Source organism: Pollachius pollachius (genome assembly GCF_949987615.1).
Source record: "Pollachius pollachius genome assembly, chromosome: 1".
Classification (NCBI taxonomy): Eukaryota; Metazoa; Chordata; class Actinopteri; order Gadiformes; family Gadidae; genus Pollachius; species Pollachius pollachius.
The window spans coordinates 37,650,399-37,675,335 of NC_136934.1; the positions used below are offsets into that span (position 1 = coordinate 37,650,399).

General features: G+C 45.5%; 3 protein-coding genes across 4 annotated transcripts; 2 read left to right on the forward strand and 1 right to left on the reverse strand.

The window, feature by feature from the left end:
• The first annotated feature begins 542 nt into the window (after positions 1-542).
• Positions 543-3,750, forward strand: LOC307083248 (uncharacterized protein). Its single transcript, XM_079747081.1, has 3 exons — positions 543-1,292; positions 1,405-2,372; positions 2,497-3,750. The coding sequence occupies exons 1-3, from the start codon at positions 758-760 to the stop codon at positions 3,418-3,420; spliced, it is 2,427 nt and encodes an 808-aa protein (XP_079603207.1). The 5' UTR covers positions 543-757; the 3' UTR covers positions 3,421-3,750.
• A 939-nt stretch (positions 3,751-4,689) lies between these two features.
• Positions 4,690-7,921, forward strand: LOC307076993 (uncharacterized protein). The gene is made up of 3 exons (XM_079738229.1): positions 4,690-4,823; positions 5,028-5,274; positions 5,430-7,921. Exons 1-3 carry the CDS (start codon positions 4,797-4,799, stop codon positions 6,920-6,922), a joined length of 1,767 nt encoding a protein of 588 aa, XP_079594355.1. The 5' UTR covers positions 4,690-4,796; the 3' UTR covers positions 6,923-7,921.
• A 138-nt stretch (positions 7,922-8,059) lies between these two features.
• LOC307076978 (discoidin, CUB and LCCL domain-containing protein 1-like) lies at positions 8,060-19,949 on the reverse strand. 2 transcript variants are annotated; one of them, XM_079738210.1, is made up of 16 exons: positions 19,722-19,949; positions 16,812-17,033; positions 15,986-16,123; positions 15,608-15,659; positions 15,460-15,532; positions 15,192-15,325; positions 15,049-15,086; positions 14,763-14,936; positions 14,524-14,636; positions 13,959-14,136; positions 11,317-11,412; positions 10,632-10,724; positions 10,369-10,462; positions 10,135-10,175; positions 9,832-9,972; positions 8,060-9,130 (listed from the first exon to the last, which is right to left on the reverse strand). In XM_079738210.1, the coding sequence occupies exons 1-16, from the start codon at positions 19,822-19,824 to the stop codon at positions 8,640-8,642; spliced, it is 2,181 nt and encodes a 726-aa protein (XP_079594336.1). In that variant the 5' UTR covers positions 19,825-19,949; the 3' UTR covers positions 8,060-8,639. The 2 variants fall into 2 exon arrangements, with proteins under 2 accessions (XP_079594336.1, XP_079594337.1); XM_079738211.1 differs by lacking the exon at positions 11,317-11,412.
• Positions 19,950-24,937: the final 4,988 nt, after the last annotated feature.

Sequence of the window (24,937 nt, forward strand, 5' to 3'; positions counted from 1 at the left end):
CAATTGATTGCATGCATGACCATTACACACAGATAGAAGTTAATGTATTCATATAACTAGAAGCTTTATGGGCTCAAGAAAATAAATAAAGATCTGTTTGGAGGTCACCAAGTGTTTTGTCTTCCTTTTTTTGCGTTCTATCAGCTTTGTTATTAATTCAAACCCTTTGATGAGACTCTTGAGGAATGGCTGACTGTAGAACGTTACATATGTCTTACGTTTTAGTTGTCATATCGAATGCCATCCTATTTTTTTTTTTACTGAAGACAGATTTGCGTGTATCACGGCCTTCTCCAATCACGATCGAAAACGTGATTGGAGCTGACGGAGTGGACTTATCGTTTAATTTTGTGCAATACCCATAGACTATACAATAGGTGATACCCAAAGACTATAAAATAGGTAAATCCCATAAATTAGGTCAACCTGATAATACCCCTTGATATACATAAGGTAATACCACTCCAAGACACAATGTGGAATCAAGAGCCATTACATCCTCTTCTTTTCACGTTGTTTTTGTCACGGGAAGTTGTGCGTCATATCAACTGAGGTAATCCTTTTTTGTGTACCTTGTTTCAAGAGATTTCGTAATTCACCACTTCTGGATGTATCTCTAAGGTTTAGGTTTGGGAAAAATACGCAAGTGACCTTTCATTTGGTTCAAAAGTCCTGCGGTCCATTGTTCCAATCCATTGTTTAGGCATCAGTGGCTTCCTTAAACTGCCTCTCTCTTCACTGTCCCTTCGCAGCCAACATGCCCTTAGAGTACACCATCGATATCCAGCTCACAGAACTGGGTTTTCCCAATATTCTACAAACACCAGTAAGAGAGACCCCATGTCTGTTACCATCACAGTATGTGTCGTTATTGGGGAGTGAATCACAAACTACGATCCCAACTAAACCTACCATAAGGCAACAACTCGAAAACGATCCGTCGGTAACACGTGATAAATGCAGTTCGCCACATACTACGGACACGTCTGGGTCTTCTCAAGCACAAACAAAAGATGGCATGGACACCTCCAGCAGAGGCTCTGAAGATGCATATACCTTCTTTGTGCTGCCTCGCACCGCCGCAAAGCGCCCCAATGCAGTTGGCGTGAAGGAACCCTCTGGAGCTGAGACTACTAAACGTCTTGCTTATCAAGCAAATTATAAATCACACCAGGGTGCAAACAATGACCAAGAGGCGAAAGGGAACACGCAGGATGCAGAGGACGAGTCAGCAGACGACAGCGAAGTGTCCGAGGATTGTGATGAAGAGAGCCTCGGTGAAGACGAATATGGTATTGATTTTGGTATTCCATTTCTATGAACATCGAATTAGCATTAATGTTATAACGTTAAATATTTTCAACTAGCCTTTTACTCATTTAATGTTTTACTGCCTTTTCCTAGAGTTTGATGGCACAGGCGATTACAACTGTGGTCTTCAGCTGCCCTCCAACATGAAGCTGCAGGACCACATGAACAAACACACCGGTCAGCGGCCGCACTGTTGTGCAGAGTGTGGCAAACGGTTCTGCCAGCTCAACAACTATCGTGCTCATCTGAAGACCCACGCTGTAAAAGCACCCGAATTGGTCCTCACTCATCGGTGTCGCATCTGTCGGAAGTTATTTGAGTCGGATGAGAAGTTAAGGGGGCACCTTGAAACCACACACTTTGAAAAGGAGTTCTACGAGTGTGACTTGTGCAAGCTCGTGTTCATCGACCGGAAAAAGTGTGAGAAGCACATCGAAAGGCACAAGAGGACCCAGGGAGGTTTATCTCTCTGTGACACTTGTGGCCACAAATTCTCCAGCCAAAAGTCGCTCCAACGCCACCGTAACAGTAAGTGCCGGCGCAGCTTTGTCTGCACGGACTGCAACCAGACCTTCAGCAGGAAGAACGCCCTGCTGAAACACAGCTTCTCTCACGTCGGCCTGCTGCCCTACACGTGCTTACTGTGCAGCTGCCACTTCCGCCTGGCCCATCTGTATCGCCAGCACAACTGCGATCCTCGGCGCATCCACTGCGTGGCATGTCTGAAAGTGTTCGCCAGTCAGAGAGACTTCCAGCAGCACAAGAAGGACACGGGCTGCTGGGGGGACCAGGAGTCCAACGGTGACGAAATCCGCTGCCCGGAGTGTGGCAAGATTTTTGCCACGAAGGAGGAGCTCAAAAAGCACGGCAGCGCTCACCAGAGGATTCTGACCTGTGACGATTGTGGCAAAGGCTTCCGATCAGCCTTGCTCCTGATGTCCCACATGGGAGGGCACGTGGCGCAGTCCCCCTGCCTGTGCCAGCGTTGCGGCCGTGGCTTCATACACCAGTGTGACTACAACAGCCACCTGGAAAGATGTGGACTTGCACCGCTACCACCAGTAAGTTATTCATTTATATATATATACTGTATCTATATTATAAATTGTTTGTCTTTCACCTAAGTAGTTTCTCTTTCCTTTGCTCACTTTTGTGACTAACCTCTCGGATCATATCTTTTTCTAGATCGTTTCTAAGAAACGTGCCCAGAAGTCCACCGCTCAACCTGGTAATCCCACGCTTCCCCACTCTACTGAGCTGCCCATCACTACAAAAGCCTCCACAAGTTGGTGGGACCCAAGCAGCGATGTGGTCACCGTCTCCAACGGTGTCCCTCCTCCGTCACCAGAGGACACGGCTCAGGGCTCCTGGCGTCTAACCCTGGATAATCCTCCCCCTCTCGGTCTGAACCTGGTTCTGTTTGTCCCAGTCAACTCCACTCTAGCGTCTGGCCTAGTGCCCAAACTCCAGGAGACAGGACCGCCCGCTCTGATGGCCCTGGACGCAGCGGTGGGGCTACAGAAGATTATCATTGGTAAAATGAGGAGTTCTGTTGTGGGCTTGCCACTAGAGGTGGACGCCCCTCTGGATCTGGTCCTCAACAAGAAACTAGCACGTAATTATGGGGCGCCCCAAAATTTGTCTAACAGTGATTTGTCTAAAGTGAACCCTTTCATGCCTGCTGTTAGCATTAAAACAGAGGTGGTTGAGACGCCTACGGTTAGCATTGAAACGCCTGCAGTTGACATTACAACTCCTGTGGTCAGCATTAAAACATCTGCGGTTAGCATTGAAACGGAGGCGGTTAGCATTGAAACGGAGGCGGTTAGCATTGAAACACCTGCGCTTTGCACAAAATCAAGTGCAGTTAGCATAAAAACACCTGCAGTTAGAATTAAAACACCTGCAGTTAGCATCAAAACAGAGGCTCTCGAGCCTGCTGTTGGAGTTAAACCACCTGCTGGTAGCATTCAATTGGCAACCAAAGAGTGTTGGGTGGTCCTCAGAAAGTGGTCTGGGAAAACGCATGACATTACTGGAGATACATTCTCATGTGTTAATAGGAAGACAAATATACGAGAGAGTTTAGGTGATAAAGGCACACAGTAATACAAAGGCTACAGTAAAGTCAGAACCTTTGGGAACAGCTCGTTTTGTGATGTAAATGATTAAGGACGAGCCTGAGTTCCTTACTCCTATCTTTGATAAATTGCAGTCAGTCTAGCCAGGTCCAGAGCTTTACAAAAAGTGAAATGATCGAGGCACAGACATGTTATGCATATGGTGGCGGGTTTGACCAATAATAAACAGTATCTTGATTGATCAAAAGTATGTTTGAATGTAAAGAGGGTGTACCACAAACCACAACCAACATCCAAACTGGAGCACCTTCGAGCATACAATGGGGAACATATTCAATCAATAAATTCCTTTTTATGATTATTTTTCATTGGATCAGGATGTTTGCAAAGGATGCATGTGTCTCAAATTTTCTGCTCTTTGCTTTCTGTGTGTCTGTAAATGGACCGAAATTAAAACAACCCATCAGGATTATCTAGCATTTGTCCAGCCAACCAAGGTTTGGAACAGGAGTGTTTCCGATGTAACTACCTCTATTTTGTGTGCAACTCTCGACACCCATAGTCTCATAGGTTAGTAGCAAGCCATTACCACAGAAAAAGACAAACAATATTTGGCCAGACTTGGGATAAATGTAAAATGTCTTTGCATAAAAGATCTGAAGTTGATTTTGATGCACTGTACATATTATTGTGATGTAATTATAGTTCAATTTAACGACGGCCTGGACCAAACAGATATATTTATAACATTTAATATCCTATATTATCTTGTTTTTTACGCAAAAATATTTTGTAGGCCAATTTGGCAGCATACTTTTTAGACTCCTTCACTTTGACTTGAATTGGGTAATTTGAAACATATGATACCCAATACGGATATAAATGAAACAAGATAAGATAATAGGATTTAACAGTATTGTTATGTCTTGGTATTGTTATTTATTAAAATGTATTTATCGAGAATGCCGTTTCCTTACCTGAAGCACGAATATGTTTAAAAGATGAGTGAGTGCGTGTTTATTTTCTATAGATAGGTGCATCGAAAGCATAATTTATGTTTTATTAATTCCAGCTATGTCAAGTTAATACAATATTTATTCAAACCATACAACACACTTATCCTTTAAAGTACAATTTGCATTGCTGATACGCAAATAAGTCATTTAATTGTTAGTTTTCGGAGTCTGCAGAGTAAACAGATCTGAAAATCTGAAAGACTCGGGGTCACATGGTGAAAAGCCCCGGAACTAAACCTCTGCAAAGAATTTATTTTTTATTTTTTTAATGTAACGGTCATATGAGTGTGTGTGAATATTTTGTTCGCTAAAGCTCTTCTTTGCTTATCGGCAACGTACCTGCATCGAGACCACAACAAGGTTATTGATCCGTCGTGTGTTTTGCTCCATGGACAAAGACAAGCCCGCAGACGGCGTAAGCAGCCCTTCACCTTTTTGTTTGGAAATCGTGGCACATTTCTCTTAAAAGCGTATCCACATGATTCGCTAATATGAATTGCTATATTTATTAATATATACATGTAGTTAGCAGGTAGTGTTACAAATCAACATATTTAATTTATGGCATAATCAATATTAAAGCTATTTTTAATGAACAATCGATCCCTTCTTATTGCAGAATGGTCAGTGCTCCTGGTTTGAGATGCAACAGTTCATTGGTGACCTCATCACGTCTGGGAACTCTTCTAGTCAGTCTCTGAAGGAGCAGCATGATGTACTTCATGTCTCCTGGGGTTTGGCCGGAGGTGAATATCTGGGGCTGAAAGGACCAGCCCAAGACAAGTCAGATTTAGACCAAAACCGGCTGATGTTATCAGGGGCACCTGAGAGGAGGGCAGAGTTCAGAGACAGAAAGGAAGTTGAAAGTGAGTCATGAATATTTAAACAATGACTTTAAATTAAATATAAATACTTATAAACATTTAATAAAAGGTCATCTGAAGCAGCCTCCGTGTCATTTCATTGAAATAATTGTTCAGTATAAATAACGGCAGTCCATTCTTCTGTTCTTCACACACAGATGAGCTCCATGCGTGCACCTGCACCGGTTGCCCGTTTTCTACTTCTCCGCCTTCGTACGAGACTCTAAAGCCCAGAAAATCTCTGTACTCCCACGGGCAACCAGACAAAACATGCCTCAGTAAGACCCATGCCGGCCGCCCAGCCATGGATCTCAGCGCTTGCTTACCGGATGAGAACCAGGCAGAGCCCAGCAGCACCACCTCGTCCGATCTAAAGCCCCGCGCGTCGAGGAGGGAGGACAGAGAGCGTCATGCAGACTGCTCGTCCTCCTCCAGAGGTCTGGCGGGCTCCTTCCCACACTTCCCCATGTTTGCCTGCTTGTGTTGCCACGGCCTCCAGACCTGCGCTCAGCTATTAAGGCAGCAGGATGGCACGGACTCTGGCCTCCCTCATGGCAACGCACACGGCCATCACATCCACCATCACCACTGTCCGTTCTCCTCCTGCCTGCCCTGCCCTCCGCTGGCCCACTCGCACCCCCACGCAGCCCAGCTCCGGGGCCACTTCCCTTACCTGGGATGCCATCACTCTATCAGCGCCTGCCCGCAGCACTCCCACAAGCAGAACGTCCAGAAGCCCGGCCAGCCCAACCAGGAGGAAGGGGCCAGGGCCACCACCGCGTACCCCCCCTTCATGCACCCCTGCATGCACTGCTCGGCCGCGTTCCAGAGGCCGTCCCAGCTGCTGCAGCACCAGCGGTCCGAGCACTCCCAGAAGCCCGCCGGCTTCCTGTGCACCGAGTGCGGCAAGGCCTTCAACTCGCACAGCAACCTGCGCATCCACCAGAACGTGCACACCGGTGCGCGGCCCTACGCCTGCCCCGACTGCGGCAAGAGCTTCAGTCAGTCGGGCGCGCTGAAGATCCACAAGCGCATCCACACGGGCGAGCGGCCGTACTCCTGTGCCTTCTGCGGCCGTGGCTTCCCCCACCTGGCGGGGGTCCGGGCCCACCAGAGGACCCACACTGGGGAGAAGCCGTACCGCTGCGGCCTGTGCGGGAAGTGCTTCACCCAGTCGGGGGCTCTAAAAATCCACACCCGCATGCACACGGGCGAGCGGCCCTTCACCTGCGGGGTGTGCGAGAAGGGCTTCACCAACCTGGCGGCCATCCGCTTCCACTACCGGACGGTCCACGGGCTCACCTATGAGGGTGCCGGGAGGGCCGCGGCTGGGGCCCCGTACCGGGACCAGACCAACCCCGGATGTCCTTCCACCTCTGCGGGACGGCCACGGAGCAGTCAGCCCCCCGGCGGCCTGCTGGATAAGTGTAACCTGGCAGAGGGAGAGGGGTCCATGATGCCCAGAGGGACGGCCGCCCAGGGTGCATCGGGCAAGGCCCAGTCCGACAGAGCTAGCGGGCACAAGGAGGGTCAGATGTACGCATGTGAGGACTGTGGCCAGGGCTTTAAGGACGCGCCCTCCAGGAACAGACACCAGAATCTGGTTCACTACACTGAGGAGGGTCAGGAGGTCGGGCAGACTAAGGGTTAGTTATGAAGGAGAGGTGGCCGGGTGATGGTGGAGATGGACTTGAGAACCGTAATGAGGGAAAAGGTAGGTAAGTGTGAATAACATTGTTCTGTTGTTCAAAATGTGTTAGACTTTTACAAGGTGTCCCATTTCTGCCACACAAAAGAAAATGAATTGAAAAGGGGCATAATGTATAGTTGTATATGCATGTCTGGGGGCCTTTCAGTAAGAATGTTGTGGAATTTTAATTTATGAGTTTAATGATGGAAATACCAGCATTTTGAAGTACTCGTTTATTATATGAACGGGACATTGTTTGTTCAATTATAATTTATTTAAAATTAAGTAGTGGCTTTCTTGACACTTTATAACTGGTAAACAAACCAAACCCAATGGATGCCGAATCAATGCTGATTTTGTAGGTGTCACAAATGTTAAGTCACCATGTAGTCAACGTTTGAAGGGACAACCTATGCCATAAACATACCATACACACTTATTTGCCAACCAACCCGTTTTTAATGACTACATAAAAATTATTACAATGAGCGAAGCATTTAGCATGTGGCCTACAACTGTTGTTTTTTATGTCATTACTGTGTTTCCAAAACAACTGGATAGTCTAATGGTAAAGAGATGTGGCAGCAGCTTTGTAAATAATGAATGGGTCCCTCGAGCCTTTTGTAAGTATTATGTTTCTCTATTCTACCAAAATCGAAGGCTATCGGAGCATTTTATCCCTTGGAAGAAGACGGCTGCCTGCCTTCTTCTGTCCTCACGGAAGTACATGAACAGCGTAGTTTCAAAGAACACTCCGCTACTAATTATTATGGTCCTGAAAAAAGGACTATTTGTTCTGGGCGGCTGGCTTTCATTGCGTAAAATATCACCTTCTTTATCATGCCTTTTTGCGATTCTTTCGGTTTATCATATATTAAGAAAGCTTGTGTGCACACATTGGTCATTCGCTATATGTTTTTGAAATGACAATTTGAGAGGAACCAAGAAGTATGAGACAATCCTGTCAGCTCAATACTGCCGCTTAGTGTCACCCTGTAGTATATATGTATAGGAGTATTATACCACAGCATTGCATACATACAACCACATAGCCGCAATACATTTTTTACAACTTTTGATGTTTTATGTAAAAAAATGTTCAAATTAATCTTTATTCATTTTCAACGGTATGGCAATTTAATATTGAAGACAAAATGCTTGATGATTGTGACACATTTGAGGCATAGTCCTTATTCTTCATATTTTACTCATATCCCTTAGATTACATATTCTTTTTATATACAGTGCTGTATTCCGAGTTATTTAAAAGTGCGATGTGGATCAAACATTTTACCAATAAACAACATGTCTGAGGTTGCACTTTCTTTCCGATCAATGTTTGAAAAAGAAAATGCAGGACTGCACGACCTGATAGTAAATATTCATATCTGTATGGCTCTGAGATCACAGTTTACTATATGTCCCTCATTTTCGCAAAGTAAAAAACAAACATTAATAGATGAAACTAGGCTTTGGAGGTTCTGTGCTGTGCTGCCTTCTCACACTTCATACCAACATGTATAAAATATAGTTGTATTATAGTATATATCAGTATACTAACATATACTACTATATACTAACATACAGTAATACTGAAACGGCCCCCTGACTCAACCTCATGTCAACAATGTTCCATCGGCCCCGCCTCAGAGTCTTTCCTGCGGGTCCGTCCCAGCGGTTAGAGCAGTTCCTCGTACGTGTGCTGGGCCTGCGGTAAGGAGTACGGCTGCTGGGCCTGCAGTAAGGAGTACGGCTGCTGGGCCTGCGGTAAGGAGTACGGCTGCTCGGGCTCCGAGTACACCGCGCTGCTGGGCCGCGGCGCCGCGACCTGGTTGGACGGGGTGCAGTAGCCATTGGACAGCAGCCTGTGGGAGGGACAGTCATAGTGGGTGTGGTCGGGGGAGGCCCCGCCGCCGGTCGGGGGTGTTGGGGGGGGAGGGGGAAGCGTCGCCCTGAGTCTGTTGTCCCGTCCCGGGGCCCCCTGGGGCCGGGCCTGGTCCCTGGCCTCCGGGAGCTGCTCGCTGAACGGGGTGGCGTACTCCGGCTCGGGGGGGAGGGTCGCGGGGCCGTGGTTCCGGCTGAAGCTGAAGGCCGCCGTGAGACCCGGGTTCTGGCCGGGCCGGAACGTGGAGCCGAGAGTCTGGCCTCCCGCGGTAGGCTCAGCGTAGTCTGAGAGATAATAAGGAATACAATAGAGATCACATTTTTACACAGGGCTGGGGACTGTACCTCAATGGCCAGTGGTTGTGTTTGTGGGGGTCTTGGGGTCCGCCACCACCAGCCAAGAGGTCATGGGCAGCCTCCGGGAGGGAACTATTTTAATGAGACGCACTGGTCGGTGACTGTCCTGTTCATCACTGGGCGCTTCAGTGAAGGCCCCAGAGTGGTTGGGGTGGGTGTCGGGGGGGGGGGGGGGGGAATGTGAGTGCCCTTCATCGAGTTCCAATTAAAGGGCCTCTTTCAGAACGGCTCTGCGGACCGAAGAAAGGAATGTTTATACTGCAGCCGGGTGACAGCCCGCGCTGGGGGAGGAATGGACAGCCTGCCGAGAACTGTTCTCATGTCAGGCCTGGTCTGAGGAGCTGGTCATGACTGAGGCCGTTGGCGAGGGAAAGAGGAATGAAGTGAAGCTGAAACAGGACGGAGAATTCAAAATGGCTGGGCTGCTTAACATGGCCGCCAGTGACTCCACTTTGGGAATAAAATAATTATAATCTATGAATGGTACAGTACTGTTAACTACTATTGCCTGACCAAATGCCCACCGAATGCCTCCTGCTCAAGCAACAACGGGTTGGAAGGCAGTGTGGTTTTATATGGTTGGTCCAGTGTGTTCCGATAAGGACGGCCGTTTGTTTGTGTATTCTTACCGTTGAGCGGGGGGGCGGGTAACGTGTCTTGGTCACTTCTCTCCGCAGGGTTAAGAGCCTGAAGATTCTCCAGAGGGTAGGAGTTAAGCTCTGACTCACCGCCCGGGCTCTTCCTTTGGAGACTCTGGTGGTCAACTGGACCTGTGGATGGATACATACACAAACACACACACACACCACACACACGCACGCACAGTCACACAGAAACAAAGACACATCGGAATATAGTCGTCTTGGTCTGATGCCTTAAGAGATTAGCTAACATAATGCATTGGGTTAGCGGTATGAAGAAGAGGAAGTTACCTTTAGCGGTTGAGTACTTCTTCATTTGGGCATTTTTCTTCCTAATTAGACAAACACCCAAAAACACAATCAATGCTAATTGGTATTTGGACATTGTAATTGTTTAATTAGATGGCTGAATATATTTCATATTTAATTATATTATTATGAATTGAATGCGGTCAGTATTCACTCCGCCACACATGAATCAATCAACAATCAAACGGCAACAGGTACGGCTTTATTAAACACTACCTTCTCTTCAAACAGAACGCAGCCAACAGGCAGCAGCCACACAGGACCAGCGCCGAGACCACGCCCCCGACGACCGGCCCTGGCGGACTGGAGGCTGCAGAGAGAACCAGGCGCCCAGCGATGGATCGTTAGCATATTAAGTTAAACATAATGTTATCTGCACTCTGTATATATATTATATTGTATAAATTATCTAAGATGTTAATTGGAATAATATCTGCAATCAGAAAGAACACAATGTGGCAGGAAATGAAGATACATACTTGATACCACAGGAACCGTTTGTCCAGGGTTAACCGTGGTTGGTGGCGTCGTCAGGGCTTTGACACTGACCACGGGGGCGTCTGTTGGATCAGCTGTAGGAGCCATTTTGCATGTTTATTTAATTTGTTCTTATGTCTGTTAATAGTTGGGTATGTATTTGCAGACTACAACGTTGTGACCACTAGAGGGTAGTATGTACCTGGATTATGAGGTAACACTGCTCAAATGTTTTAAGGTAACAGGTGAACAGGAAGAGGAAGGAGCATTTGGGGTGGGAACATACGGTTGTTACCATAAGCGTTTAAACAATAGAATAATAATCAAGTAAATCTGTTAAACAGCATTTAATCTCACTCAGTCTTCTCATCATGGTTATCTAGGTTTTCTTCTTCCCGGTTACAAGTGACTGATTACATTTGAATTGAATCGGTATTCACAACATAATTAAGAACCCTAACCGAGGACAATGACTGCCTAAAGGATCCAGTGGATAAGGACGCTGCAAAGGATGCATTGGAGTATTGGAATCACCTTCAATCCAAGCACTATGAATCATCAAAGCTTAACATGATGGTATCTGCACTATGTATATATATATTATATGGTATAAGTTATCAAGATACTAATTTAAATAATATCTGCGATCAGAAAGAACACAATGTGGCAGGAAATGAAGTTACATACTTGTGTCTTTTACAGGAACAGTATGTCCAGTGGTAACCGTGGTGGGTGGCGTCGTCAGGGCTTTGACACTGACCACGGGGGTGTCTGTTGGATCAGCTGTAGGAGCCATTTTGCATGTTTATTTAATTTGTTCTTATGTCTGTTAATAGTTGCGTATGTATTTGCAGACTACAACGTTTAACCACTAGAGGGTAGTATGTACCTGGATTATGAGGTAACACTGCTCAAATGTTTTAAGGTGACAGGTGAACAGGAAGAGGAAGGAGCATTTTGGGCGGGAACATACGGTTGTTACCATAAGCGTTTAAACAATAGAATAATAATCAAGTAAATCTGTTAAACAGCATTTAATCTCACTCACTCTTCTCATCATGGTTATCTAGGTTATCTTCTTCACTGTTGCAAGTAACTATGTTGGTACATTTTAATTGGATCGGTAGTCCTTCACCACGAATCACGCTAGGCTGCAAATCTGAATGCAAGGTAAGAGAGGCACAGACGGATGAACCAACCTGTGCTTTTCTCTGGCTGAAACTGACTGAGGTAACGGTGGGAACCGGATGTAGACTAGACAACAATGTGTCTTTGTCTCCACAGACCACACTTACAGTAAGGCTCATCTGCAATGTTTAAAATATCACATGCCACTTCCTATGCTTGTATAAGTGTGAAAGCTGATGGATCAGCGCTTGTTCAAGATATTGCTGCTCGAGAGAAAAAATATGCAGAGAAACAGAAGAGGAACACCTTGACACTGCTGCAGAGAAATAAGATCACAGGCACTTCATACAAGCTTACTTTAAGCAGTTTTACTGCCACAACAGCCTTATTCAAATCCCTATGTGCATGTCCTAAAGAAAGCAAGCTTGCACATAACAAAGAACCAGGTCAACTCCACGAAGTCCAACACACTTTCTCCTCATTACAACCCATGCATATCTCTCCTAGGATGGCGAGAAACAACACAGTTTTCCGTGACCCTCAACAGAACCATATGAGCCATAATGTTCCGACAACTCATACCCCACATGGAAACATAGGACAGAATGTCAACAATATTCTTCAACAGCAAACTGAAATAACTGCCCAACTGGTTCAGCAACACCACTCAGCATCTCTTCCACCAAGAGCCATAACAGTATTCGTTAGTGACACCCTACAAAATGGGTCTTTTATCAGAGATTTAGAGCAAAGCCTTCTCTAAGGAATGTCTAATGATGAAGCTGAATTTAAATGGCACCAAATCCAGCATATTTCTTCATACAATGGGCCAGGAAGAACAATGTGAAAACCCTTATCTTGACTGATTTGAAGGTCTCAAGTTACGACTAGGACTGTAATCTCCCTGATGTCTATACCCAAGAGAGCATGACTGTCACCAAAGACAACATTGTGACTCGGGAAGACCTCAAACGATGGCCACATCCTGAAAAGAACAGGATGAGGCCCCAGTGTGTGGGGCCTTAGTGCCCCCTGCACCAGGGGCATGAACTGTTGATAAATGTGGAGACCCATTGGAACTAAATTGAATTCTGAAGACTTCTTGGAAATTAAGAAATTATTAGAAGGACCAGGTTTTCTCCTAAACAAGGCAGTAGATCGGCCAAAGTCAAGTACAGACCAACGGTATGTCTCAGTGGACACAGACTTCTAAAGAGGTACTATTATCAAATGCCTTCATCTGCAAGGACTAGCAAACTTGTTATTTCAGATTGGACCAAACGGAAAGAGTCGTTTGGTTTCATTGATTCGAGGATAACCTGAAATGAAACTGAGATGATGGAGAAAGTATATTTAAGCCTCTTCTTGCAAGGATAAGAATTCAAGCATACTTTCAAACAGAGTTGTAAAAGAGACGAAGAAAAGCACATCAAAGATTAAGGTTTACTCATTGACTCCAGATTATCTTTCCAAAGCAGAAACGGTCAGCATCCAGGAAATCTCGACTTTGGAAAAGTGGGAATCTTTTGTGAGGATATGCGGTGATATAAGCATCTGGACCCAGTGCTTCAGGATGAACTATTAAAGGAAGAAGGACGACTAAGGAAATCAGCTATGCTCAAAGGAGTAAAACCCCCCATCATTCAGTCAAAGGATCAACCCATATCTTAAATCACTTTAAAGCAGGCAAGTGGGCCATGCAGGACCAAATCCCATGATATCTCCTCTTCTTGAGAAATACTGGATCACCAATGCCAACTCAGCCAGCAGAAAGAGCATAGCTGACTGTTGTCTGCTGTTGCCTTCAAGAGAGTGGGAGAACAAATAATGGCCAGTTGAAAGTGTAGTAGAATGAGTTTATCTTTCAACCTTAGAAAGAGTTTCAGTTGTAATTTTAAGAGATAGCAACTTGTCAACTTTTTTTTTTATTTTGCTTGAATATGATAGGAGGGTATTTGCTTTCATAAAGAACACATTGTGGCAGGAAATGTATAAATATACATTACACTCTTGTTTCCCAAGAGCCGTTTTTCCAGTGCTAGACGTGCTGGGTTGTGTGGTCCTAGCTTTGACTTTGACCACAGGGGAGTCTGTTAGACCAGCATCAGAAACCGACACATCACCTGACTAGATCACCAGTACAGAACACCTTCTACATCTACCAGGATTGGACCAATAAAGGGAGAACAGGACGTGCACACCTGAGGTGGAGGAGAAGGCCTTTGAGGTATCTTTGACGAAGGGACATCCCAGCAGCCGGATCTCTGCTGAGGCTCTTTTCTCCCAGGCGATGGGCTTCAGCTGGATGAAGCGGGCCACCACGGGAGGGAACAGGCTGTTCAGCACCCTCTGGTGACCGTCGGAATAAGCCTCAAACACCTGAAACAATTTAGCACTTAGCTCACCTACAGAAGACACAACAGCTGACACTATGACAACATGGCTTTCTGAGAAATCATAAATGTGAAACTTGATCCCCAGACGTCCCTTGTTGGCTTGTCTTAGCTCAAGGTAAATTCAGTCAAATTCAGCGACGCGGTGGGAAACCATATGCATTCCCCCCCCTCCCCCCCAACAATGGAGTGTGGGTCCTGCAAACACGTTAAAGTGTCTCAAGTGAAAACACCTTAATGAGCTGCCATGGCAACAACACAACATTCTGTCTCTAACGTCTCTGGGCAGCACCCTGGCCACCACTCTGCTGACTGGATGAATAAGCCTCTACTGATGGTTAGATGGCAGCACACCGTCATTTCTTTCTCTTACCTTTTCTTCTTTGCTCAGTGCACCTTTGTAAGGCTTCCAGTCATCCCTGCCTTTGCGGAAATGCAGCGTGTAGGACTCTATGTAGAACCTCCCTGAACCTGTTGTTATTATACCTGAGAACAAGAGTGATTTCAATGGGCCATTGTTGTCGAACAAGAACAATTTGAATCACATTCGGCAAGACATTAAATATTATTATAATTATTGAATGAAATATTCAATGAAATATTGGTACTAACCAGTGACTTTTCTTTTAAAACCGAGGTCCAGCTCCACCCAGGGGTTCTTGTCGTCTGGTTCTGCTGTCCATGTTACCAACGGACCGGCCGGGTTCAGACCATTCCCCTGACCCCCGGCTCTCCCCAAATGAGAGGAGCTGTTCACGAGGGAAACGGTCAAGTTTCCGTTGCATTCTGTCAAGGAGGAGAGCGGAGGGTGAGCTCAGAGAGACGGATGAGCTGTACTTTGCTAGGTTTGGTAATAAAATAGGTGGAATTTGGTAATGAAGCTTTTGTATGTGCTTACCTTTGCCAAAGAGCAGTTTATATTGAGATAATGAACCGCTGGCAAAATAAAAAATGTAAAGGGTAAATATTCCTATGTTTAACCTAGTACCAGCCAGAAACGCATCATGAAATGTTACTTATAAATAATAATAGCAACCGTACGTTTCGGACAGGACTCCGTTGGCGAAGGTGGACTCGTAGAACCTAAGGCCTCTCCCCTGGGTGAGGTTGACGCGGCCCCCCAGGCTGTCCGACACCACCCCTCCATGGACCGCAGACAAGCAGATCAGCGATGTCTGCAGTAGAATACGGATTATAAATACATGTCCTGTAAGCTTTCTAATGACCCCTTATTAATAGTAACATTCACCTGGACTCAAGTTATATGCAACAAATTTAAAAGCAGCACTGGTCCCATTTCACGACTCACATGTCTGTAGCCTTGTTCAGAGTTTCCTTTAACTTCCCCAGGAACATCCTTACAGCCGGCAGGGCAGTACCCGCTGAGGAGCACAGAGACAGGTGAGAGACCTCCAGCAACGTCTACACTGGTCCTCAAGAACTTCATGGTAACTCACCTTAACTGATCAGAGGACAAACTTGTTCCAGTCATTTTGCAGGAAATAAGCTCTGAAATATGAAAACAGCAGGAAGTGAGTCTAAAGGAAGAGGAGGATTGGGTGATGCACAATGACAGAAATTCACACACACACACACACACACACACTGACCCTGACCTGTTTCATATATGAATAAATATACAGACACATGCTCTTGTCTATTAACTAGCTGTTTGGCTGCTGTGGGTATGGGAGTGGTGGTGGGAGAAGATAGACATCACATTTATAGTGAATCCTGAGCCAGCTCTCTCCATTCAGGAGAGGAATCCCACAATGCAGCAGACACATCAAAATAAGCGTGCAAGTATCAGCTGATGTTTATTTGGTTATTCTAACCTGGGTACTGGTCTGTTGTGTAGGACAACAGGAAGCCCCGACCAGAGTGGTGTCGGCCCGACCTGAAGATCACCGACGCTTCGTTGCTGCTAACCGACATATTCATCTCCGAAGCATTGAGACTCCCACACAGAGGCCCTGAGAACACACACACGCACGTATGCATGCACAATGAATTAATATCCACATACATACATACATCTGACAGAGCTATACACATGTGTTTATAGCTCTCACAGAAGCAGAACTTCAGCAAAGAAAGTGTTGTCCAGTGATGCTTGATACAGAAGACATGGCTGTAAAAGGATAGCTAGAATAAGGATAACTTGGTTTTGTAAAATGTGTGAGCCATTGGAATTTTTGAGTAAAAAAACGATCTGTTCAGCAGAAAGAGCTGAAGGATTCCATCTCCTTCCCCTACTTCTTCTATCTCTCTCATTCAGTACCTCGGTGTCTCCAGTCCAAACCTCCATGCCCTCAGGATATAAATAGATACACCTGGATGGGCGGGAGTTGACTCAGACATGTTTTTGTAATTCGTCTGTCGATGGAATGGAATGCGCTGTGTGAGTAAACGTCTGCATTGACCATGATCACGCGGCACGCCACACATTAATTAGTCAGGTATGAGCTGAGAGTGAAACATCCATCGAAGGATTTGAAATCACTTGGTTGAGTCATCATAGCGATTCAAGCTGTTTAGATATTTGGAATACATCAAGACACGACTACAGATCACCACAACGCTGATCTGAGCTGTGGGTTTATATCTTCTGGGGGCCCCTTGTGTGTGTTTGTGTGTGTTTGTGTGTGTGTGTGTGTTTACCTATGCTGGGGGACCTGTTGCTCGGGATGATCATGAGAGAGCCGTTGGTGCAGTTCACGCTTCCCTCGATGTCAAAGTCCCCAAAGAGGAGGCGTAATGTGCGGCCCTGCGGGACACGAAGCCTCCACGTACACGACCCATCCTGAGGATAGGTGCGTGGGTAGTTAGCTGAGGTCAGAGTGCCACTCTCTGGTCCAAGCTTTGTACGACTACAGCCATCACCTGGAATATGAAGCAAAGACACAAACACTGAATACGGGTGGGTACTTTAGGGGAAGAGACGCTTATAAACAACACTGAATACGGTTAACTGTAGGTGTAAGAGAGAGACGCTGATAACCAACACTAAATACTGATGTCCACCGTTTAGACCCAACAGGCCAAATACCATTCTGAATAAACTTAGTGCTTCTTTTACAAAATGTTGGCTAGGGTGTGCGATACATTATAACAAAAGTTTCATCTTATCATGATTCCTCTTGATTTTTTAATTGTTGCTTTGGTTTGGTTTTGGATCTATGTAGCATTAGATAGTGATATGAAATCATAGCTTCATGTTGTTCCTCTGTGGTTAAAGAAAGTCATACAATATTGTTGATTATTTGGTGGGAAAAGTTTTTCCAATTTGTTTGAGTGAGAAAATATATTGCAGTATCACTTTAGGATTAGCATCTTTGAGCTTCTATGTCTTTAAAATGTGTTCATAGCAGCGGTTTCATGTCTAAATATTATAGTGTAATAAACAGACAATTAAAGGCTTTGTTTACTCATCGGCTCCTTTTAGAAAGGTGAGTAACCATCTCTACTACGAGCACTGGGAACAGAGCCAGAGGCATAAGCACTTCCTGGATCTCAACCGCGAGACAGACCCACACATTGCCTGCTGGGAAACGGCTCACTAAACTACAGGATATGTTCACTCTGAGGGAACACCACAGGACATGTTCACTCTTAAGGGAACAATAGAGGACATGTTCACTCTTAAGGGAACACTAGGGGACATATTCACTCTAACATGTTCACTCTGAAGGAAGCACTAGAGGAAATGTTCACTCTGAAGGGAACCCTAGAGGACATGTTCACTCTGAAGGGAACACTAGAGGACATGGTCACTCTGACATGTTCACTCTGAAGGGAACAATAGAGATGTTCACTTAAGAGTATTGGATGGATTGGTTTTATGTAAATGTTATCTTAATCTAATCTGTTCACACGTGCTGATCTGGGTTAGACAGCCAGACTAGTGGAAGTGAAACACACTAATATTTATCCGGATGAGTCAGTTCTCTAGTGGGTCTGGTGGTAAGCGCTGTGGGGGTGGCATTTCAGAAAAACAACCACTGCACGTCTGACTAACAGCACCAAGACTGGGCAGTACGTCTGAAGAGGAAACCAACAACAAACCCTGGCCCATGATGCATTTCAACCCTGGCTGGGCTCCTACAGGAGGATGGGGTCAAGGAGAGGGTTGGGAGACCCTCCTCCGAGAATGGGGGAAAGCAACCGTTCAAACCGCGCTGTGAATGGGTCAACAGTCTGCTAGCTGTGTTCCCCTTTCCTCAGGTCCCCCAGCGATTGCCAACAGTCTGCTAGCTGTGTTCCCCTTTCCTCAGGTCCCCCAGCGATTGCCTGGAGATGCCGAAGCGACAAGCTGTCACCGTGGGCAACCGAGCGGGGGTCTGTGACACCTTCCGGGGGAACATTCCTTGCGTTGCTGTTGAAGGGGTTAGGAGGTCTTCCATTTATCAGTCAAACTACTTGTGTTATTTCATACATCCCACTCTACACCCAGCTCTTCCATCCAATTGTCATTAGTATGTGACCCTAAAATGTGCCCTTGTATCATTTGGGCCGAGTTCCTTCTTCCCTGCGAATCACAACCATGAACCATAATAACAAAATTACTTGTTGCTTTTTCCTTTAAGTTTTTTTGGTTTAATTATAACCTGAGTATAGGGTTCTCTCAGCAACCATTTGACTACAATCTTAGACATCTAGTGACTCGCTGCTGGCAGGTCCTCACAGGTCCACGAGTGAGGCAGACAGGATGTTCAACTGGGATGTCTGTCATTGCAAGTGCCTCATTCAATAGTACCACCACGTAACAACAATAATATTGGGGCGCCTGTTTCTCTCAGAAATATCAGTTGTACCACAGGTTTGGTTCTCAAACTAATTTATTTAGAACAAATCGGCTTCTCGGCCGTAATAACATCCGGTCGCAAATACACATAACATGCTCAACAGACCAAGGTATCATCTCTACACAGAGAAGGCAAGTAGGCTTTAATGTAAACTATTATGTGCTTCCTATTGACTATGGCTTGAAGAGGCCTTTCGGAAAAGGACACAATAATCTTGACACTGTATTGAAATCAGTGTATGCTTTGGGAAAGGGGAATGTAAAGTATACATGGATTATCTATGGAATGATGCCATGACATCATCATAGCCCTATATCCCACGTGTTAATTATGTTTTAATGTTAGTTGTGTTCACTATGTTAGTTGTGATTTATGTCATTATGTTGCCAGAGGTCCAGAAAGATTAAGCTATAAGAGAGTTCCTGTATTGTGGTTTAAATAGGCATTTCCCTTCCTTAAACAAAATGGGCTATCAAGTGATTGCAAAAATAAATGTTTTTTTATTAGCCAACTATGCCGATACACGTTATGTGTTATATCGGCTCAACTATTTACATTACATACTTTTAAAAACATCGATTGGTTGGATTAGGCTACGACACTCTTTGTAATAAAGCCAGCCAGCTTTAACACAGATTTGGCTTGACATCTTTAAACGAACTACGTATGATTAAAAATATTGAAGCATAATAAGAATATCAAGATGAGATGTTGCCCAGTCGTAAACATGTTTATTAAAGAATGTCAGCAAAATGGATATTCTTACCCTCCAGTCCATGGACGCTGAATCCACATAAAGTAAAAGCGATCCATAAACTCCTAACGACACACTTCACTGCGATCTGGTGGTTAGTGGTCCCAGCGGGCATGATGTCCAAAGTCCGGACCGAAAAGCAAGGTGTCCCACTCTCTCTGATACTAGTTCTGCAAAGTTACTCAAAACTACTGAATATTTACGATTGGATGAGGAACCAATTGGAATTTTTCTATTGGATATTCCGTCTGCCGATCTCTGGATGTTTAACGCCCCTCCTGCTGAAAATGAGGGCAAAAGTTGCAGAAAGAGCCAGCAGGGTCTCTACAGCGACTTTCTACAAACAAACTATTCAGGAATTTTTTAAAGAATCAGCAAAGTCTTCTTCTAATGAATGGCATTGGTTTTTTAATGTTACACCAATATTCAGCATAGTCAGCAAAGCATACGGGCACTTTTTCGCACACTTTGGTATCCTCAAATGTTACCCAAAATGTAATTTACCTCTCGCGCCATCTTCTGGTTAAATATTGGAACAACAAAAACAAACCAGACAGACGCAACTCGCGAGCAGAGTTGAATGGTACTAGTAACCCATAATTAGGATTCGATTTGTCGATCCATGTTCTACGCTTTAGGTTCACATAAAAGGGGCGTTTATCGCATCTAGTACTCACCTTTACAAAGTGGATAGATCAAGAGCAGTATATTTCACTCAGGAGGAACAGATGAGCATAATGAACTCATATGAGGAGTTCAATAAACAGATAACAGCTAGGGGCAACACAGTTGCACATATTAAGGCTGTAGTCAGTACTGTAAATTCATAAGTGAAAATATTCAGCATATTGTCTTAAAAAAACACTGCCAAATTGCAGAATTGTTCGCCATTAATCCCAATATTGAGGATGATTTCAAAATGCAAAAAGCAACGTCCAACATGCCTTATTCTATAATTTAGGGAATTCACTTTAAATACACACTTAGAAATGTATCGCATAAGACCTGAACGCCAGCGACCAGGGTTCAAATCTCGACGGTCCATATTCATGCCTTTTACCCTCATAGATGTGGCGCCAGCACGGCTTTGATAACATGGGTTCAAGTTCAAAATAAGCACATAAATATAACTCCTTATTACACGGCTCTTTGGTGGACTATTTCTCTGCTGATCAACACTACGAATGCTGGTAACAAATAAATTGTAAAAAGACACACCGTGTGAAGTTTTTTTTTTGTTTTGTCAAGTAGCTGTGTAATAAGCGGGATAATGTAAGGAACGTTGCCGGTCATTATCAAAAATAATCCCCTTCAGGGCGAAGCAAGACACCTCCGCTTCGCGTCAGTGTCCAGTTCGCCCTGTCGGGGCTTATTTTCCCGATAATAACCGGCGTTCTATACATTATCCCATTATACTTATTACAGGGCTCTTCTCAATTTCGTGGAACGCTCCGTTCACTTGCACCCTTCACAACTTCCGGCGGTGAATTATATTTGATAATTATATTTGATAATTCACCGTTGCTAAGCATATAATGACCGCTGTCAAGGAAAGTGGATTTTTTGCAGGTCCATGATTTTTTGCCGTCTTTCGTATCACTCCGCAAGTAGTCCGGTAACTTATCAACCCCAGCGTACTCAGTTGCTAAGCGACGCCAACGCCATAAGCCCCTTCAGGGCGAATGCCACCTTCAAAGCAGCTCGGAGGTTCGGAAGCGCTTAGGTGTCTTTAGTAAACATTCCGAAATAAGAGTGTTCAGGAAACGCACCTCAGAAGTTCGTAGGCTATTACATAAAACCGAAAAAAACGATTGTTCGTGAGACTAGACTTCATAACAAGAACAAGTATGGATGACCGCAGGGACCTCTTTGCGCTTCTTTGCTGAATCAGATGAATCAGTTATTAGAACTGCTTGCGATAGCTGAAAATGAGCAAGAATTTATCAGGTGATGTTGATAATTGTAAGCTATAATATATCGTAATGCAAATGTTAGAATGGGTGTTAACTTCGCCTCTTAGCGCTTGCGGCAAGTTAACTTTAGTCTATCAATGAAATGGGCAGCCATTGTTGTGACGTGATCTTGGCGGACTGGGGTAGCTTTACTTCCGCACTAAACTCTGAGCGAAAACTCAGACCCAACTGAGTGTTCAAGGCAGGGGCGTAGGAATGAGTTTAACATTGGGGGGGAAACCTGACAGATCCGGTATAATTTTTAGGTGGGACAAATGCGCCTGTCTCCGATATTGGAGGGGACACGTCCACTCCGTCCCCCCCGGTTTCTACGCCCTTGGTTCAAGGCACTTTCCTTCAATCTTAAGGTCCGAACCTCCGAAACTCCCGGAAACTCCAGCCGATTTGAAGCTTCGCGTAGGTGTCCGGATCGTCCTGTCGATACGGGCTCCGAGGTCCATGGGAACACCCAAAAATTTACATTTACATTTACATTTAGGGCATTTAGCAGACGCTTTTATCCAAAGCGACTTACAATAAGTCCATTTGTCATAAGAAGTGAAACAATATATCGCTGTCGGTACAATAAAGATGTTCATAGAACCAAGTGCAAGTATTACAATCGCTAGGCTAACCCATTCCCTGTGTAAAGCAACGATAGCAGCTACTGTAGATGCTACACAACTAAGTACCTTGAATAAGTGAAATGTGCAATTGCCAGGACGTACAACATTCAATGGTGGCTGTGCATTGGTTTCTATGCAGAGTCGAGGTGAACCCTGAACAGGTGAGTTTTGAGTCTTTTGCGGAAGCTGGTGAGCGACTCTGCGATCCTGACATCGGTAGGGAGCTCGTTCCACCACTGAGGTCCCAAAACAGAGAAAAGTTGTGACTTCGCTGATCGACCTTTGCTTGCTCTTAGCAATGGCGGTACCAGACGTCCAGCTGAGGTAGTTGAGAGAAGGGATCGAGCTGGGGTGTGTGGCTTTACTAATGCTTGGAGGTAGGCAGGGGCAGTTCCATCAACTGCCTTGTATGCCAGTACCATCATCTTGAATCTGATGCGAGCTATTACAGGGAGCCAGTGGAGGTCTCGGAAGAGGGGGGTTACATGTGAGAACTTTGGTAGGTTGAACACGAGGCGCGCTGCCGCATTCTGGATGCGCTGCAAGGGTTTAATCGCAGAGGCAGGGAGTCCAGCCAGGAGCGAGTTGCAGTAGTCGAGGCGGGAGATGACCAGTGATTGGACTAGAAGCTGAGCTGCTTCCCTTGTGAGGAAGGGCCGGATCCTGCGGATGTTGTAAAGTGCAAATCTGCAGGATCGGGCCACCGCAGTGATGTTTGCGGTGCAGCATAACTCATCAGCATAACAGCATAACTACACCAAGGTTTTTGGCAGTTGGAGAAGGAGATACAGTGATGTTCTCAACAGTGACCAGTAAGTCCATGTGTGGGCAATCTTTCCCTGGTATTAGGAGGAGCTCAGTCTTGTTGAGGTTAAGCCTCAGGTGATGGGCAGTTGTCCAAGTGCTGACTTCTGCCAGACATTCAGATATGCGTGTTGCAATCAGGGCTTTGTCAGATGAGGGAAAAGAGAGAAATAGCTGAGTGTCGTCAGCATAGCAGTGATAGGAAAAGCCGTGGGATGTAATTACAGAGCCCAGAGATCTGGTGTAGAGGGAGAACAGAAGAGGCCCCAGTACAGAGCCTTGAGGGACACCTGTATCAAGCGTGCAAGGTTTGGACAAGGAGCCATTCCATGTTACTTGATAAGTGCGATTCATCAGGTAGGATGTGAACCAGGAAAGGGCAGATTCAGCTATGCCAAGTTCGGCGAGAGTGGCGAGGAGGATCTGGTGGTTCACAGTGTCAAATGCTGCAGACAGGTCAAGGAGAATGAGAACCGATGAGAGGGACGAGGCTCTGGCCGTACGGAGGGACTCAGTCACCGTGAGGAGAGCCGTCTCAGTGGAGTGTACTTTTTTGAAGCCTGACTGGTGAGGGTCAAGTAGGTTGTAGGTTGATGAGAGATAGGAGGACAGTTGGTTAGCGACGGCACGTTCCAATGTTTTAGAGCGGAATGAAAGAAGAGATACCGGTCTGTAATTCTGGATGTCAGTGGTATCAAGGGTTGGTTTTTTGAGGAGAGGCTTTATTCTGGCAGTCTTGAAAGATGTTGGAACAATGCCAGAAGTGAGGGAGGAGTTAATAAGTGCGGTGAGAAATGGCAGGATGTTGTTTGACACAGCCTGGAGGAGGGAGGATGGGATAGTGTCCAGGGGCAGGTGGTGGCATGGTTAGATGTTATAATTCTGTTGACCTCGACTGAGGTGAGAGGGATGAATTGGGTAAAGGCAGAGGTGGGGGTGGGGGGAGGGAGGATGGTGGCAGTGATAAAAGAGGAGCTAATGTCCACAAATGGTGAAAACATTGTCACAGGAGGGGCTAGGAAGTTGCGCACGCCGATCTCACCCGATATACTTAGCTGAAAACCTGCGCCCGAACAGGTTTGGTCGACAGCATAAATGGTGCGTTCACATCGCTGGAAATTATGGGGAACACATTTTTGCGATGTCGGAAAGTTCTCGTGAACGACACCTCATGACGCTCTTATGATTCTACTTCTGTTCAGCTACTGGGGCCAGTTTTTGTGCCGCCCTCAAGATTTTCAGGGAGGTTTGGAGGTTCGGGCCTTAAGCTCGGAGGAAAGTGTGGAAGTAAAGCAACCCGAGTCCGCTGAGATCACGTCACAACAATGGCTGCTCATTTCATTGATAGACTAAAGTGAACTTGGAGCAAGCACCAGAGGCGAACTTAACACCCATTCTAACATTTGCATTATGATACATTATAGCTTACAATTATAAACATCACCTGATGAATTCTCGCTCATGTTCAACCATCCCAAGCAGTTCTAATAACTGATTCACCTGATTCAGCAAAGAAGTGCAAAGAGGTCCCTGTGGGCATCCATACTTGTAGTTGTTATGAAGTCCAGTCTCCAGAACGATCTGTTTTCCGGTTTTATGTCATAGCCTAAGAACTTCTGAGGGGCATTTCCTCAACACTCTTATTTCGGAAGAAGAGAAGGTTTACGTTAAGACACGTAAGAGCTTCCGAACCTCTGAGCTGTTTTGAAGGCAGCGTGAGTCACCATGGTCATACAGCAACTCTAAAAGAGATTGACTTTCGTGTCACAGCTAACCCAGGCTTTCAGCGCAACATACCTCGCTAACCCACTAATCGAGGTTCGTAGTACAGGGCACCATTTTGCAT

Bases quoted from the DNA above. Each gene is read 5' to 3' on its own strand.
- LOC307083248 (XM_079747081.1), top strand. From the start codon at position 758: ATGCCCTTAGAGTACACCATCGATATCCAGCTCACAGAACTGGGTTTT. The intron at 1,293-1,404 runs GTATTGATTTTG...GCCTTTTCCTAG, and splicing joins CCTCGGTGAAGACGAATATG to AGTTTGATGGCACAGGCGAT. The intron at 2,373-2,496 runs GTAAGTTATTCA...ATCTTTTTCTAG, and splicing joins GACTTGCACCGCTACCACCA to ATCGTTTCTAAGAAACGTGC.
- LOC307076993 (XM_079738229.1), top strand. From the start codon at position 4,797: ATGGACAAAGACAAGCCCGCAGACGGC. The intron at 4,824-5,027 runs GTAAGCAGCCCT...TTCTTATTGCAG, and splicing joins AAGACAAGCCCGCAGACGGC to AATGGTCAGTGCTCCTGGTT. The intron at 5,275-5,429 runs GTGAGTCATGAA...CTTCACACACAG, and splicing joins AGACAGAAAGGAAGTTGAAA to ATGAGCTCCATGCGTGCACC.
- LOC307076978 (XM_079738210.1), bottom strand. From the start codon at position 19,824: ATGCCCGCTGGGACCACTAACCACCAGATCGCAGTGAAGTGTGTCGTT. The intron at 11,413-13,958 runs GTGTGCACGTCC...TGGCTCCTACAG, and splicing joins GGCCTTCTCCTCCACCTCAG to CTGATCCAACAGACACCCCC. The intron at 10,176-10,368 runs GTAGTGTTTAAT...TTGTCTAATTAG, and splicing joins GCGTTCTGTTTGAAGAGAAG to GAAGAAAAATGCCCAAATGA.